The sequence below is a fragment of the Coenobita brevimanus genome, chromosome 93 (assembly GCF_032717465.1).
Source record: "Coenobita brevimanus isolate Jiangsu-jjx chromosome 93, ASM3271746v2, whole genome shotgun sequence".
Lineage (NCBI taxonomy): Eukaryota > Metazoa > Arthropoda > Malacostraca > Decapoda > Coenobitidae > Coenobita > Coenobita brevimanus.
The window spans coordinates 29,003,564-29,021,852 of record NC_137046.1 but is presented as its reverse complement, the minus strand read 5'-3'; the positions used below and the strand labels follow the sequence as shown (position 1 = coordinate 29,021,852).

Here is an 18,289-nt window from a genome sequence, read left to right as displayed (position 1 = left end):
CATCTGGATTAAGAAGAGGGGGAAAAAAATGTATCATCATCATCATCATCATCCAGACTTCCATCCTACCCCAAGGTTGGGTGAGGAAGGGTTCAGAGAGAGAGAGAGAAAGAAAATGAAATTAGACACTAACTGAAATTTGCCCAATTGAATGAGCCACGCTCCCATTCACATACTAGTCAAGCCCTCAGAATTGTGGCTCCACTTTATAGATCAAAAAACCTTCTGCATGTAGCTTCACACTTATCTGACTGAGTCAGTCCAATGACAGTCAAGTTAAAAACAGGGGACAAACTTTGGTCGTACATTCCACTGCACAAATTTTATCCAGCCAGCTTGATTGCTTGTGAGTTCCCTAACCTTGTCAGCACTTATACATCTCACTGTCACACATTCATTTACTATATTTATCTAACCTCTTCTAGGCCCAGCACATCTCCTCGTACCTTCAAATTAGCACAGATATACTTCTTTCACCACTTTATTCACTCCCATTATCTCCTGATGCCTGTATCAGATGCAGTAAGCACACTCTTTTCATCTCCATGTCCACATGCCTCCTTATTCAGCATCATTCATTTATTAAAGAACCATATGGATGTGCCATAACCAACTGCTTGATAACCAGAAATGCTATAACCAAGTGGGTAATAACCGAAACTGCCATAACCAAGTGCTCGATAACCAAGGGATCACAGTAGTCATCCCAAGATGATCTGTCTACCTGTCTATATATTGCAGATGCCATAATTCCGTAAGGGGTGGCCGTTCAACTTTGACTTAGTTGTTTTATGGGGAGGGGCACTAACCCTCTGCCAACCCACTTGTTGACATGTAGGGAACACATATGGGTTGATTATATGTTTACCACCCAGTGTTGTAAATGGTTTCCAGGCTTACAGGAAACCATTAGGCTTGTTACTCAATGTAAAGCTATCTGAAAAGGACGGAAGAGTAATAAAAAGTAGCTGGATAAATGGAAGATATAGGAAGAGAGGAGGGCAGACACAGAATAGGAATGATAGAGAAGAAGGAAGTTGTAGACAGGACTAATCAAGTGAGTGGATATTTGGCTCATCATTTTGCTAAATTTGGCCAGCCTCCTTGATATGGGTATGGAATTACACATAGTATCTAATTAACTTTAAGCCATAAAACTGCAAGTTCAGGTTTGGTATTGCAAGGTGACAAAGTTTTGTCTGTTCTGAGTCAGCCATCCTTTAGCTCATAATAATCGCAGCAACAATCCTACTCATATTTTCTTGGTAAGAGTAGATATTAATATCAGAACTTACACTGAAAATATTTTAACCATTTAATTGGATCCAGAATATTGTTGACTGAATTTGCTATAGCTCAATTCTGTGGAACAAAAATACAGAACCAAAAGTGTCATTACTGTTGCTTATGCATCATTTCCTTCTTTTCCAGTTCATAAGCATCACCTGTATGAGATGGATACCAGTTATTTGTTACTTAATATCATGTGGTGATTGTGTCTGTTGATGAGCAGTAAGTTGGTTATAACATCTGTCATTTACTTAATATCTCATGATTATGTATGTTTTGGATTACTGCAAAGGGTCAAATACCAGACTTTGCGTCTGGCAAATATTTTATGACTAAACATAGTATGTAAGCAGTGCACAGTATAGGCATATGCCGATGATCAATGTACTGAAAACCAACAGGTCACTGTTTTGACGATACAGAATGGGAGGCTTACCCCAGAAAACCTTTGTGTTGTACGTCACGTACTTTGCTCTTGCAGTGATCAAACCATCAGCAGTTTGAAATGCATGCAGTTAAGTTCATGTACAGTATTTTTCAACATTGCCAAAAGAATGATTGTACTGTATTTGTATTATACATGGGATCATCATGCAGGGAGTCCCCATTCATCATCATACTCTTAGATTTGTGTCGCAACTTATGCAAGGGTTATATACCCAAGGCCTTACATACAGGCAGGTATCGCATACATCCAAAACACCCCACTTAACACCCCCTAAATTGTTCCTAAGCCTTTAAAAAAAAAAAAAAAAAAAAAAAAAAAAAGTAGAGAGTGTAGAGTACAGTACACTTAGTTCATAAAGTCTTTTTTGGTTAAAGGAGCTGAAGTTTGTCTGGCATTTGGCAATGAATGTGGTAAAAAAGGAAAAACTAAAATTGCCATCAGACAAAAATCTAATTAGAAGAGGCTGTATATAAATGGTTCAGTATACAGCAGTGATCATGTGGAGTGCTGTGGAGGTGGTATACTGTTATTTTATCGACTGCAGAGAGGTTAGTGAAGCCTTCAGCAAACCTGGCCTAACCCTACCCAGGCAAAGCTTGGGTGCCCAGGTTGATCGTCACACAATGCACTACCAGCCGTCTGTTACCACCATAGCACAAGTTTGTATGTAAGTTAACAGAACATTTTGTTGCTGATGAATACTGTATTGACAAATTTTGGTTTAAATAATTTCTAATACTTGGTAATTTTTGGTACAACCATTAAAAAAAATAATAATTCATTAATTGCGGAGAGTTCTGTGAACAACACTCTTTGCCTAGTGTGTGAGGTGCTTGTTTGGTTACCAAAGCAACCCCCCCACACCTCAGTGGTGTGCAGCAGTCCACCACAACAAACTGGATGTCATAGATGATAAGCTTTTCATTCCACTATTAAACACAAAGACATTTCCTGTTCATGACTACTGAACAGTAAAATGTCATGATTATGCCCTAAAATAACTGATGGAGTGGTAAGTTCAAGTTTTAACATGTGAACAAAGATACAGTAATTTATAAGTTGCGGAAGGCTGTGAGCCTATCTGGCATGAGGTGACTGCATGTGTGGTTGGTTCCTTCACACAGTCACATTACCACAATAATACAGACACATCCTTTGTGGCAAATTTCGTCACAAAACTTTTACTTTACCTTCACAGCAGTTAATTTACACAAAAAAATGGGCCTGAAAATAGTGAAATGTATAATGATGTTTAGGCTATCTTCGGAGCCTCCATGAGCTTTATTCCCATACTTAGCGTAATTTATAATGTAGTTTCTTGCCTTGTCCATACCAGTACATTACACAGTACAATACTACAAGCTTCTTTCGGCTATTTTAGTATCCTCTCATCTCTTGTTATTACATAAGTACAAGTATTGCTGGTATACGTACGAGGTCTGTTCAAAGAGTATCTGACCGTAGGCTAAAAAAAATAAATAAATAAATAGCTAACCTGTTTAGCTAGGACACTAATCCCCCTCAAAGTAGGCCCCTTCTGACTTGACATATGTAACCCAGCATTCTTTCCACTGCCTGAAATATTTTTCAAAGCTGGTTTTACAGATGATTCATCTCATTTATCAAGATCTCTTGTCAAGTCCCAAATCAGGAACCCTTCAGTGGAGTTTTGAGCTTGGGGAGCAAAAGCCGCACAGAGCCATGTCTGGTGAGTAGGGAGCCTGCTGGACCTGTAGGATGTTGTGCTTGGCCAAAAATTCTTTGAATCAGTTGAGAAGAATGGGCAGGGGCATTGTCATAGTGCAGCTCCGAACTTGTCGCTTTCAAAAGGTCTGGTCTCTTCCGTCGAACTGCGTCACAAAGATGACGGATAATGTTGAGGTAGTAATGGCTGACCTTCTGGTGTGTGTTCATGATGCACAACACGACGGTAGTTGAAAAAAAGTTGTCAACATGCATTTCATCTTAATGCACACCTGTCGTGCTTTTTTTGGCCGAGGCAATCCTCCAGGGTTCCACTGGGACGACTGTGCTTTGGTTTCTGCATTACTGTATCCCCATAAACCTAAGTCTCATCTCCAGTGATAACAGTCCTCAGAAAATGTGGATTGCAATGTGCACGCTCCAGTGTCTTCAGCAGCATTCATCTGAGAGAAGAGGTCATGATGAATGCGACAAAGCACCTGCAGGAGATACCGAAATCCGACTTTGAAAATGTTTCAGGCAGTGCATAAAACACTGGGCTATGTGTGCCAAGTCAGAAGGGGCCTGCCTTCAGGGGGATTAGTGTCCTAGCTCAGCAGGTTAGCAGTTTACTTTATTAGAGCCTAAGCTCAGATACTTTTTGAACAGACCTTGTACATACATGCATACATCTATGCACACACATACACATGTACATGCGTGTGTTTATTTACCTAGTTGTGATATACAGGAAATGAGCTATGTTTGTGGGGTCCCGTCTCTTTTTCTCATTAGGTCAAATTTTGTTTTGAACTCGTGTTTTTAGACTGGACGATCTCTTTGTCCGGGCTGTTCCACAGGTCTGTGCATCTATATGGAAAGCTATATTTCTTGATATCCTTCAAACAACGTGGCTTTTTCAGTTTTATTCCATGTCCTCTTGTTACTCTCCCATCCCATACAAACAGATCATTTTTATCAATTTTATCTAGTCCCATCATGGCCCTGAACACTGCAATCGTGTCACTCCTCTCTCTCCTTTCTTCTAGGGAAGGCAGGTCCAGCTTTTCCAGCCTCTCTATGTAAAACAGATCTGCCAGGCTGGAGACTATCTTGGTTGCTGTTCTTTGTATTCTCTCGATCTTATTTATATCTTTCTTCATGTGCGGAGACCACACTACTACCGGATATTCCAACCTGGGGCAGATCATAGCCACTATCAATTCTTTCATCATTTCCTCATCCATGTAATGGAATGCCACTTGCATGTTAGTCAAGAGATTGTACGTCTCTCTAACTATCTTGTTATTGTGTTTTTCCAGTGACAGACTATCCTGGACCAGCACTCCCAAATCTTTCTCTTCTCTCACTTTTTTGATTGGTTCAATACCCATCATGTAATTCGGTGATGGCCTCTTGGCACTTTACCCATTTCCAATATTTTACATTTTTTTGTGTTAAATTTCATTTCCCACATCTGGCTCCAAGTTTGGATCCTATTCAGGTCTTCCTGCAGGATTTTACAGTCTTCCTCAGCTTCTACTCTCCCCAAGATCTTTGCATCACCAGCAGACTTGCATAACTGTTCATTCCATCTACCATATCATTTACATACAGTAAATCAGGAACATTATTGGCACTAACACTGAGCCCTGTGGGACTCCACTTGTTACTTCCCTCCATCCGGACATCTTGTCCTTTAATACTGTCCTCATTTGTCTGTCCCTCAAAAAGTCTTTCATCCACTTCAGGACCTTTCCCTTCAGTCCTCCTATGTGTTCCAATATCCACATTAGTTGCTTGTGGCGTACCTTATCAAAGGCTTTCTCTTGATCTAGATACATACATTCCACCCAGCTGTCTCTCTCCTGTAACACGTCAGTCGCTCTAGAGTAAAAGCTCAACAAGTTGCAAACACACGACCTTCCACTTCTGAATCCAAACCGGCTCTCAGCCAATATGTACATCTCCTCCAGATATTTTATCCACCTGTCTTTCAGAATTCTCTTGCACAATTTTGCATCTACACTGGTCAGGGACACTGGTTTATAATTCAGGGGTTCTTCCTTGTCTCCTCCCTTATAAATTGGTACCACATTGGCCCTCTTCCATTCCCGAGGCACTTTCCTTTCTTCCAGAGAACAAACAATTAAATGGTGAATCTTATCTGCCAGTTGTGCTCTGCATTCTTTCAGTACCCGGGTAGAGATTCCATCCAGTCCTGGGGCTTTCCTTACATCTTGAGTGTCCAGTAATTTATACATTTCCTGCACTTCCACTTTTATGTCTTTTATCACTACATTTCTAGTCACACCCTCCCCCTCCACAAAATCCCTTTCTTTAGTGAAAACCGGTTGGAAACATTTGTTCATTATTTCAGCTTGCATTGTCTCATCTTTGTAGACCTCTCCTTCTACTTTCAGTTGGGTGATTCCTTCCTTTTGTTTCAAAATGCCATTAACAAATCTATAAAACAATTTGGGTTCTTCCTTACATTTGTCAATTATACCTTTTTCAAAGTTTCTTTCTTCCTCTCTGCGTATTCTTGTATATTCATTTCTTATTCTTTTATATTCTTCCTTTGATTTATTATTACCTCTCTTTCTCCATTTGTTCCATGCCATGTCCCTCTCTTTTTTTGCTATCATGCATTTTCTGTGGTAGGTGGGGGCGCTCACCATCCACTCACTCAATGTAGTGCTGCTTTTGGGTGTCTGCCCTGTCCTCTCCTCCATCCTTCTTTCCTTCCATCTTCTATTTTTCTTTCCTTCATTCTTTCCTCATCCTTCTGCCTACGGGTGACTTTACACTCCCTCTTCTGTCTTTCATTCCTTCATTCTTTCCTCTTCCTTCTGCCTGTGGGTGGCTCTACACTGAGTGACAAGCCAAATGGTTTCCTGTACACCAGGAAACCATTTACTACGCTGGGTGGCAACCATATAACCAAATTTTGGCGCCTGGTGGTTTAATAGGTAATTATTGTGCTCCAATCGGATTGAGCTGGTGAGGGTCTATATCCAAGGGGTGGTTGGGGTTTATTGCTCACATAATGCCACTCAGGGGTGAGTGAGGTTGGTCACTCTCATCTTAAATGTCAGGACCAACTGCCTAACCCCGGGCTCCTATGCTTCTTGTGGGGCAACGTAGGATTGGGTGATGGATGGATGGATGCACCTTCTGTTAAACCAATCCTTCTTCCTGTTTTCTTTCCCACTTACTCATGGCACAAATTTTTCCACTCCCGAATTATAGAGGTCTAGAAAGATATCCCACTTCCTCTGCGTCTCTCTTGTTTCCCTGTACAGTATTTTTTCCAATCCGCATTTTCGAATAATTTTCTCAGTCCTGTGAAGTTTGCTCTCCCATAGTTGTATCTTCCCTGCCTATAAAGCTCATCTTTTGGCACCACGTTCCCTTTTATCAGCTGGAACTCAATGACCACATGATCACTTTTTCCTATAGGACACAGATATTTTAAATTTTCAGCTGCATCAGGTTCATTAGGTTGTAGTAAATCTAATCTTGCTGGTGTGTCTTCTCCTCTGAATCTAGTCTCTTCATTGACCCACTGGGTCATAACATTATTCAATACAATATTTAACAATATAGTGCCCCAGGAATCTTCATTGCTTCCCGAGTCCCGTTCCTCCCAGTTCACCTTTTTACAGTTAAAAACCCCCATCATAATTATGTTATTGCTTTTCTCAGTCACTTTCCTGAGATAGCAAACTGTGTCTGACAACATCTCCTGATATTCATCGTCCTTCAATGCTCTTGTCTTGGGGGGAATATATACCACTGCAATGTCTCTCTTGCCCATCCCTCCAGTTTCTAATTTCATATTTATCGCTTCAGCCTTACCCTCTCCCAGTTCCACATTTTCCACACTGATGTTATTCTTCACTGCTGTCATGACTCCATCTCCCGTTTTTTCTTTTCTGTCTCTTCTCCACAGTTTGTATTTGCCATCTTCCATATGGATGTCGATATCCTCTCTTAACTTGGTCTCTATAAGGCACATAATAACCGGTTCATGTACCCTCAAGTAATCATTGATTTCTAACCTTGCCGATATTAAGCCATCAACATTAGTATATGCCACTTTCCAACTTTTTTCACTGTTCTTTATTCCCTCTTCTTTCCCTCTCTCCATCAGTACCACTTCCTCAATTTTTGATCCATAACTCTCCAATAGAACACTGTCTTCTCTTCCTACTTTCTCTGTTCGTTTTTTGCCTTTGCATCCTTTAATAGCTCCTTTATCTTAGCTCTTTCTTCCTCATTGGCATCTCTCCTTATCCAAACATTCATGAGCCCTTCCTTTTCTGATAATTTCCAAGTTCTGTTGATAATTTCATTTACCATTTCCTGAGTCTTAAACTTTAAGTGGCCTCACCCCTCCTTCCTCGTACTTTCCTAGCCTAAACACTTCTTCAGTCTCTTCTTGAGCTTCATTGTTACCCCCCATAACTACTGATGCAGTCTCTTTTGCCTTATTCAGTTCTTCTCTTTCCCTTTCTGACCTTACTGTCATCCGTTTTTCTTTTAGTACTGAAATTATCAAACATTTTTTCTTGTCTGCTACATCCCTGACTAAAGATTCTCTACTTCTTAGTACCCTAACCACTTCCTTTTCCACTTTTTCCCTGCTTTGTTGTTCTATGATCTCCTTCAAATTTATATTTCCTTCTTCCTGGATTTTCTTCCACCCTTTGTGCTGCTCCTTGATTTCCTTACTATGTTCATTATGCATCAATGACTTTGATTCATGCTCATCTAGTTTACTTTTCATCCTGTCCCTTTCTTCTTCCAACCTCTTATTTTCCCTCTTGAGCTGTTTTATTTCATTTGAGGCAGATTCATTACTCAGTTTTAACCCCATAACTTGCCTTTCTTGTTCAGCACTGCATGTACAGATGTTAGCCAACTTGTTCTGAAGTATCTCAATCTCTTTTATCCTGTTCTAAGGTCTGATCCTGTAACTCTCTAATTATTGACCATACCCTTTTTAATTCCTGGACATTCCTTTCTGCTATTTTCTCCACTCGTGCAACTCTTGTTTAGTTCAGTTTAACACTTCCTTCACCCTTATCCTCATCGGTAAAGCTCTCAAACTTGCTGCTATCAGGTGTAAACAAAGAGCTTCCTCCATCTGCCATGATGCAACCTGTGTGTGTGTGTGTGTGTGTGTGTGTGTGTGTGTGTGTGTGTGTGTGTGTGTGTGTGTGTGTGTGTGTGTGTGTGTGTGTGTGTGTGTGTGTGTGTGTGTGCACATTCTTACCTTACCTAATTCTTAATTAATGGTATCTTTACAGGAATGAGGCAAGCTCTTTCTGTCCCGTATATTAAACCATTTTTATCATACATATCCATAAATTTATGAATAGTTTTGGCACACACTGTTTCATTTGGTAGTGCATTCCATTGATCAGTTGCCCTGTTTGGGAAACTGAATTTCCTTACGTCTTTGTCACCTCTCTTTTTATGCACTTTTTTGCAGTGTCCTCTTGGTGATGCTTCCCCATAGATTATATACTCATTATCTATTTTCTGTTTCCCTGAGATGCATTTATGTAGCATAATCATGTCTGCTCTTTTCTGTCTCTTTGTTGTAATGTTGGTAGGTTCAGTTTTTCAAGTCTTTCTTCATAGCTTAGATTCCTTAAGCCTGGTACCCATCTTGTAGTAGCCCTTTGTACTTTTTCAGGCTTATCTATGGTTTTTGAGATGAGGATTCCAGACTACAGATGCATATTCCAGGGTTGGTCTGATGAATGATGTTATCTTTCTCAGTATGTCCTCATTTATATATGTGAAATTAGTGAGCAGTATGTATCTGTTCAGTACTTCTCACTGATGTGGTCAGCTGGAGATAGTCTGTTATTGATAATCACTCCTAACTCAGTTTTTTTTTTACTGAGGCAAAGATGCACTTGACAGGATGATGATGATGACTGGCTGAATGCAAGATGTCCGAATAACATCGTTGTAATTCAAATAATTACTGGTAATGTGAATTGAAACCTAGTAATTATCTGAAAATGATGTTATTTGGACATGAAGCATTCAGCCAGTCATCGCCAATCAGTTAAGTGCATCTTTGCCTCGATAAAAAAAACTGAGTATGGGTCCTTCTCCTTTTCTGATATGTGTAGGGTTGAACTTCCCTAGCATATAATCCCAGTCCGGTCGTTTTTCACTTGTACCGAACTTAATTACATGGCATTTGTCCACATTGAATTCCGTTTGCCATCAGCTGTTCCATTCATGAAGTTCATTTAATTCTTCTTGTAGCTCTCTGCAAGAGTCTGTGTTTGTAATTCTCCTTTGTATTCTTGCATCATCAGCAGATATATTTAGATAGCTTCCATTTCCAGTGTTGCTGTCTGTATCATTTATACATCATCATCATCATCATCATCATTTGGACCTCCTTTCCCACCCTAAGGCAGGGTGAGGAGTAGCAACATCCAGACAGCCTAAGTTTGCCCAGTCTAATGGGCCACGCTTCCATTCACTCATCATTTGAGCGCCCGGAATTCTGGCTCTATCTGATATGCCAGAAACATTCACCACATTCTGTAGCTTCTTATCCGATAGAGTCAGTCTGAATGCTGTCATGTTAAAATGGGGTGCCAAAACCCTGATCATGTACTCCTTCTCACAACATTCATCCAGCCAGCTCAATCTCTTGACAGTCACCTAGCTTCACCGACTTCCATACCTCTCTTCTTCATGCACTCATGCACCATAATCCCTCCACCTTCTTCATGGCCTACCTTGCCTCCTTCCTCCTTCAGATTCGCTCAGATTTACCCTTTTCACCACTCTATTGTTATCCATTATCTTCACTTGACCATACCATCTCAGTACACTCTCTTTGATTCTGGTGTCCACAGACTTCCTCACTCGACATCTTTCACAAGTCACATTATTTCTTATCCTATCCACTTTGTACTCCACATACATTCCCCAGCAGACCCATCTCCACTGCTCTTACTCTTGACTTTTCATTTTCATGCCTGACCATAGTCTCACACCCATACATTAAACTTGGCACTAACACCCCTTCATGTAAGCCTCATGCAGCTGCAACATTCAAGCCTCTGTTTCTTATCAAGGCCTTCATAGCACCAGCTACTTTCCTTCCTTGTGTCACTCTAGTTTCCACTTCCTTAACAAATTTCCCCCTCTTTTCTATCACTGTACCCAGGTATTTGAACTCTCTTCCCAATTCCAGTCTCTCTCCATTCACTGTAACATCACACTGGGATTCACCTTCTCTCTCAGTAACCATCACTTTACTCATTTCTACTTTTACTTTCAAGGCACGATGCTCACAGACATCAGCAAAACTCTGCACTAGTCTATCAAGGTTGTATATTAGTAGATGAGGTAATGAAGGGCATGGTGTAGACTGCAGACTGTGACACTGTAGAAGTGGCGGGAAAAACATTTGAGCCTTCACAGGACCTCGGAATCACCTTGGCATGAACGTCTGAATTCCTGCAACAGTCGCTGACTGTTGTCTGTATGTGTCCAGTCGCGACATTACTTAATTTTGTTATCATTGTCGTTCAGGTTTATCTCTAGTAATCTAAAAGGCACATATTTATCAATAAAGATATCATTGCTTTAATTTGTATCTGTATATTCTGGTATCTTACAAATAAATGAGGGCCTTGGTCGGAATACAAAGTCAATTTGGTGTACGTTCGAACACAACAGAAATTGACCAGTCACCGCCCGAGTCCGTCACGCAGTGTTACCAAATCCACCTGTCCTCAGCTTGCAAAATCAGCGCGTCAGACTCCGTGAAACAGAGTATAGTAAGGCCAGACTAGATAGGGGTAACCAAACTAGAAGGGCCTGGTAGCAGCTGTCATACTAAGAGCATTTTTCTATGTTTGAAACTGTCTTGAGCCAGAGCCCCAGCTGTAAAAGGCAGTAGGTCTTGTTGGGTAGAGAGGAGGGGGGTGCAGGAGGAGGGGATGGCAAGGCCACCTTATCCCTCACCATTCCGAAGACCCTCTTGAGCCAGAACCCCAGCTGGAAAAAAGTGGTGATGGCCTTTCGAGAGTAGGGATGAGGAAGGTACGGATGAGGCTGGCCAGGCCACTTCATCTTCCCACCTCTTGTGAGGCTTTCTTAAGCTATAGTCCCAGCTGGAAAAAAATGGAAGTAGCTTTTCAAGAGTAGATACAAGGCAGGCATGGAGGAAGTTGATGAGGTCACCTCATACCTCACTTGTCTTGAGACCCTCTTAAACTGCAGCCCCAGCTGGAAAAGGTGGCAGTGGTTCTTCATAGGTGGAAATGAGTCTGTTCATGGAGTGCTACTTTACAGTGGTGAACAGGCTTGAATGTTGCTTTGACTGAGTGGAGGCCATACTAGAAGGTTCCATTAGCAGCAGTCAGACCAAAACCACTGCCCCTAGCCATTGGGAGGCCCAAGACAGCCACTTGGTGTTGGTCCCAAGCCCGGTTAAATAGGGAGGGTTGGCGTCAGGAAGGGCATCCGGCTGTAAAAATGGCCAAAACCAAAAGAAAATAGCAATTCAAACCAGCATTGGCAAGAGCAAAGGTGCAAGCTTTGAGTGAGGTGTATGAGGAATGGGAAACATTAGAGGGAAAGAGAAAGATCTATAGAATAGCAAAACTCGAGATAAGGCAACCAGGGATTTGACTCAGATCAAACAGATAAGTAATGAAGGAGTAGTTTTATGCTACCAGGACAAGATCTGGGATGGGTGGAAATCTATCTATCTATCTATCTACGAGTATTGCCAGACGCCTCAATCCCGTTTGGGGTGGCCACAAACAAATCGCCACCACGTCGCCCTGCCCCCCGCCATTTCACTGCCCTGCTCCCAACTCACACCCCCCTCTCTCATATACCTCTCCACCCCGTCCCTTCATCTCATCCTCGGCCTCCCCCTCCCTCTTCCCCCCTCCACCTCACTCACATATACTCTCTTCGTCAGTCTTTCACCCTCCATTCTCTCCACATGGCCAAACCACCTCAGTGTGTTCCTCATAACGCTTCCTATCACATCCACATCCACACCACAACGCTCCTTTATATCCTCATTCATCAGCCTGTCTCTCCATGTGACTCCACAGACTCCTCTTAAATAACTCATTTCCACTGCTCTCACTCTTGACTTGGTGGAAATAATACTTTGAATAAAATCAGTTTGTAGTCTTTGAATATGGAGTCCCAAATGAGGTTTCAGTGGCAGATGTAAGCAGAGAAGAAGTAAAGATGGCACTGAATATAATGAAAAATGTGAAGGATATGGGGCCAGATGGGATACCAGTGGAGGTTTTGAAGTGTTTGGTCAAAAACAGGATTGATTGGTGTGGGATTCGATGCAGAAGGTTTATGTGCAGGAGAAAATGCCGGATGAGTGGAGAGATTGTGTGATTGTACCTAAGTGCAGAGAGAAAGGAGACATCCAGGATTGTAATACTAATGAAAGGGTAAAGTTTATTTCACATATAATGAAGGTTTGGGAGAGGATTATAGAGAGGGCTTCAAGAAGAGACAACAATCGGGGAGGAGCGGTTTGGTTTTATACCTGTAGAGGGATGACAGATGCAATTTTTGAATAGGCAGATATTGGAGGAGCATAGAGAGATGTAGAGGGGGAATCTGATATTCACTGACTTGGAGAAAACCTACAACAAAGTGCCATGTCAGAAGGTCTAGACGTAAATGAGGGAGAAGCAGGTGCTGGAGAAGTATGTGAGGATAGTACAGGTTATGTATAAGGGGGTAAGAACCCAGGTCAGAAGCAGCTTTGAACTGAGAAACATGTTTTTAGTTAGAGTTGGTTTACATCAGGGATCTTTAAGTCCTTAAGTTTTTTAACTGATACTGACATGCTGGTTCCCAAGGTAAGAGATCATCCCCCTGGTGCATGCTCTTTGCTGATGGCATCAAGCTATACAGCACCAGAAGAGAGGAGATGGGAAAAAAATCAAAAGAATGGAGAGGGATTATGGACGATAGAAGAATAATGATAAGTAGGAAGAGAAGGGAATATCGAAGGTTCTGTGAAGTTCAGAATTCAGAGATTAGTTTGCAGGGAGAGAGACTGAAAAGAGTGGTAAAGTTTAAATATCTAGGATCATTGGTGGCCAAGGATGGAGACTTAGATGCAGAAATAACCCACAGAGTGCAGGTGGGATAAAGGAAAGTATTGGGAGTGGTGTGTGATAGATGACTCACCATGGGGCTCAAAGGTAAGGTATATGAAATGGTAGTGAGACTGGATTTGATGAATGGAGCTGAGATGTGGGCAGTGAAGAATGCAGGAGGAAAAGTTGGATGTAGCAGAGATTAGAATTTTGGGATGGATGTGTGGAGTAATGAAGTTGGAGGAATTAAGTTGAATAGTACTGTATTAGAAATGAGAGAATCAGAGGGACAGTGAAGGGTGAGGAATTGAGGAAGGAGCAGGAAAGAAGACTTAAATTGGTGTGGGCATGTGATGAGAAAGAACGAAACGTATGTGAGGAGGAGAGTAATGGAAACGGAGGTACAAGGAAGGAGGAAGAGGGGAAGGCTGAAGAGGAAGTGGATGGGTTGTGTGAACGAGGATTTGAAAGAAATGGGACTGATGGGAAGAGGCGCAGGACCAAGCGGAAATTGGCAGAACACATCAACCCCATATATCTGTCTATCTATATCTGTCTGTCTCTCTGTTTATTGCCAGATGTCTCAATCCCATAAGAGTTGATCACAAACAAATTGCCTCCATGTCACCCTGTCCCCTGCCATTTCACTGATCTCTCCCCAGCTCGCACTCCCCTCTCTCATATACCTCTCTGCTTCGTCCCTCCATCTCATCCTCAGTCTCCCCTTCCCTCTCCCTCCCTCCACCTCACTCACATACACTCTCTTCATTAGTCTCTCATTCTCCATCCTCGCCACATGGCCAAACCACCTAAATTTATTTGAGGCCCTGCACACCACAAGGGGCAAAGCACCATACCATCTGAAACCTGTTTTTTTTCTCCAGCTGCTCCGTCAAACACTACCCTATGACTGCACAAAGTCGCCTTGCTCACTTCAGACTTTCACCCTTACTGCACTAACCAGAAATGAGCAAAGCGACTTTGTGCAGTCATAGGGTAGTGTTTGAGGGAGCAGCTGGTGGAAAAGAACAGGTTTTAGCTGGCATGGTGCTTTACTCCTTGTGGCATGCAGGGCCTTATTTCTCCTAATGCTTTCTGTCATGTTCATATCCACACCACAACGCTCCTTCACTTCCTCATTTGTCAGTCTGTCTCTCCATGCAGCTCCACATGCTTCTTTCAAATGACTCTCTTCCATTCCTCTCACTTTTGCCATGTGTCCTTCCAACAAGGTCCAAGCTTCACTTTCATGCATTAGAGTTGGTATCACAGTAGTATCTGTGGCAATTTTTTTGCTTCCATGCTCACTTCTGTATTTCTTATCACTGCTTTCAAAGAACCAGCAGCCTTTATTCCCTCTTGTAACCTTTCAAGCACCTCATCCTCCAAACTTCCATCCTTACACATCGCACTACCTAAGCATGTAAATGCACTCTTCTTGACTATTTCCTCGTCATCCAACCTCACTGTACAGTACATTCAGTGACTCATTTCTCTCGAAGACTGTAGCTTTACTCTTCCCTACAGTCACCTTTAGATTCCGTTTCTTACACACTTTCCCAAACTCATTCACCAAGCCTTGCAGTTCCCCTTCATCTTCACATAACAATACAGTATCATATGCAAACAACAATACAGGAAGTTTCCATATGCTGCCCTCTCCCATTAGGGTCATTCCAACATCCACTGCTCTACCTTGTATGTCTTTTATAACCTCATTCATGTAAAGATTAAACAACCATGGAGACAGGACACATCCCTGTTTCAATCCAGCATTCAGATAGAAAAATTCACTCAGTTCATTATCCACATGCAATGCAGCCTTAGAACCTTCAAACATACTCTTCTTGGCATTCAACAACTTCCCATTTACTGCACATATTCCTAATATTTTCCATATTCCTTGTCTGTCCACTCTGTCATGTGCTTTCTCCAATTCCATAAAGACCGAATACAACTTCATTCCCTTTTCTAAAATCTTTTCCACTTCTAAGGATGAATATCTGATCTACACAACCTCTTCCCTTCCCAAAATCTCCTTGTACTTTTCCAACTACAGTAGTTCCTCTGTTATTTCCCTAACTGTGTCAATAAGTATCCTACCATATACTTTGCCAGTTACATTAAAACAGGAGACCCCATGTATAATGGGCAAAAGATGGAAGATAAGATGAATGCTGATTGATTATTGTTTTGTTTTTTTCTGTAGGTAGGTTCATCATTTTTTTATATTTATTTTTTATTATTAGGGTAAGATTCACAATCAATCTAACTTTTAAAAAATGGAGGGAGTGATGGGGTGACAGGGCTTCAGCAGGTTGACAGTGAAAGGAGTAATAATCACTCTCCTTCACCTACCCAGCCCTGATTCTCTTGCATTTTCTTTTTGCTCACCAGGTGGCTGCTGCTGAACTCAACTGACCCAGCCCAGGAGTTGCAGTGGTTGATATATGAACTGCAGGGGGCAGAGGAACATGGGGAAAAAGTTCACCTTCTAGGCCACATTCCCCCTGGCCACCATGATTGTCTCAAGGTTTGGAGTCACAACTACTATACTATTATTAACAGGTGAGGAAGGAGAATGTTTTTCACTTTTTGTCATCCATCTCTCCAATGCAAGAGTTAACCGTTACTTCCAGTCCTTCATGTATGCAACAAGTCAGCTCTGGAACTGTCTTCCTCTGTCTGTATTTCCTACTGCCTAATACCTCCAGTCTTTCAAATGCAGTGTGTCCAGGCATCTAAGAATGAACAGGTCTTGAATTTGCCTCTCTGTTATCTTGTTTTTATTTTTTTCTTAGGGGGAACAATCACGCAGGCTTCTGGCCTTTGGTTCCATTTTCCTTGCATTTAAAAAAAAAAAAAAAAAAAAAAAAAAAAAAAACTATCAAGCTGCTTGGGCACCACAAAGGCACAGCAAGTGGTAATGTGGACAAATCATCCCAGACTCAAAGAGCTGAGGAGTGAGTCCCATTTGCTTGTCTCCATTTATAGTGCCTCACAAGGAATTATAACCCTCCTCAGAAGTCATAATTGACTTCTCACTTTGAAAAAGCATGTCCTAAGGTTTGTTACCCATACCTCAGACTATGATGTAACCAAGCCCAGTGCACTGCTAGACTTCATGGCATGGACTTGTTTGCATCATTTCTTACTTAAGTATTTATGTGATTTCCTTGTGTTATGTGTTCCCCAAATTTAATATAAACTGTCCATATTTATTATGTGAGTTGTGGTTATTTCGCACCAGTCTGGTAGCGGTGTTCTTGGCCAGTGGTGGCAGGTAGTACATCTTAGATATAGCTAAATGAATGAGAGTTCAGTACCCCCTTTCTCAGTCAACTAAGTAGTCTTTGATGTTGTAATGTATTTTTAAGATGGAAGCTGTGAACATGGAGATTAACTGGTAGTTTGTCAACACGGGTGAATTGTGTTTAGATAAGTGAGAGAATTAAACATAAAAACCATGAGAAGATGCAGCCTGTGTTTATATACAGGTAACTCGCACAGAACACGTTCTCACGGAACGCGCTCGCAATTATACACGGTTAGTGCTGGGATATGTATAAGATAACATAAGATTAAAGAACCATTACGAAAACTATATATTTACGCAAGAGAGGCCTTTGATAGGTCAAATCCTCGAACGTCAGCTCAGCACGCACGGTTTGTTTTGATCACGTGATGTGATTCGCTGTACTGCTTTTCCTCAGTGCCGTATTTGTAAGTTAAATATTTACAGTACTGTTCTGGTAAGTTTATGTGCAAGTTAAAGTATTATTAAATAATGTTCAAGCAAGAAATAAAATCTCATAACCAGTTTTCTGATAGGCGTCAGAATACAGTATCACCTTTTTTATTTGTTTGTTAAATATTTGCTGTACTGCTTTTCCACAGTACTGTATATGTAAGTTAAATATTTACTATTCTGGTATGCACTTGTAAGTTAAAGCACTTAAAGAAAGTTAAAGCATTAAATAAAGCCTTGTAACCAGTTATAGATTACACACGATTGGTGGGTTCCAAGACAATTCGCCATCATGTCAATTCCCCGTCAAAACATGAATGATTCCCCATCAGGACAATTCGCACCCTGTATGATTCCTCATCATTCTATAAATATATTAATTCATCAGTACTTTTATAAATATACTTATTATTAATTAATCAATACTTTAATAACTATATTTCAGGGGGATCCATCAAAGTCTATGTTGTCTTGTTATTGTTGTGATGGCGAACTGGCTTGACAGCGAATAGTCCAGAAACCATTTTGCTCCCTAGACTCCCTAAACGTGGTATTTTGCTGTTATCTGCCATTGGTAATCAATATGAAGCACTTTAAGTGGTTAGAAGGTTTATTTAATGTTATAACTTACAAATGCAGTACTACACAGCAAAACTTCGACATACAAATACGTAAAGACAAGGCAACATTCCGACACCGACTGGTTTTGGCATCGGAATGTTGCCTTGTGTTTACGTATTTGTATGTCAAAGTTTTGCTGTGCGGTACTGTATTTGTAAGTTATAACATTAAATAAACCTTCTAACCACTTAAAGTGCTTCATATTGATTACCAGTGGCAGGTAACAGCAAAACACCACATTTAGGAGATCTAGGGAGCAAAATAAGGAGTAGTGAAAACTTACGCGGTTTCGTGCCGAACGCTTCATGTTAGGAACGAAACCCAAGCGTTGGGGGCGAGCTTCCTGAATATATATAT

The 18,289-nt window shown here is 41.2% G+C and overlaps 1 protein-coding gene across 7 annotated transcripts in view; it reads left to right on the top strand.

The window, feature by feature from the left end:
- Positions 1-18,289, top strand: part of LOC145412628 (sphingomyelin phosphodiesterase-like) — a 275,380-nt gene that overhangs the window by 148,737 nt on the left and 108,354 nt on the right. For all 7 annotated transcript variants that reach the window (XM_080282551.1, XM_080282549.1, XM_080282546.1 and 4 more), the window contains one exon: positions 15,961-16,131. In XM_080282551.1, the coding sequence (XP_080138677.1) occupies positions 15,961-16,131 (171 nt within the window). The remainder of the gene's footprint in view (positions 1-15,960; positions 16,132-18,289) is intronic.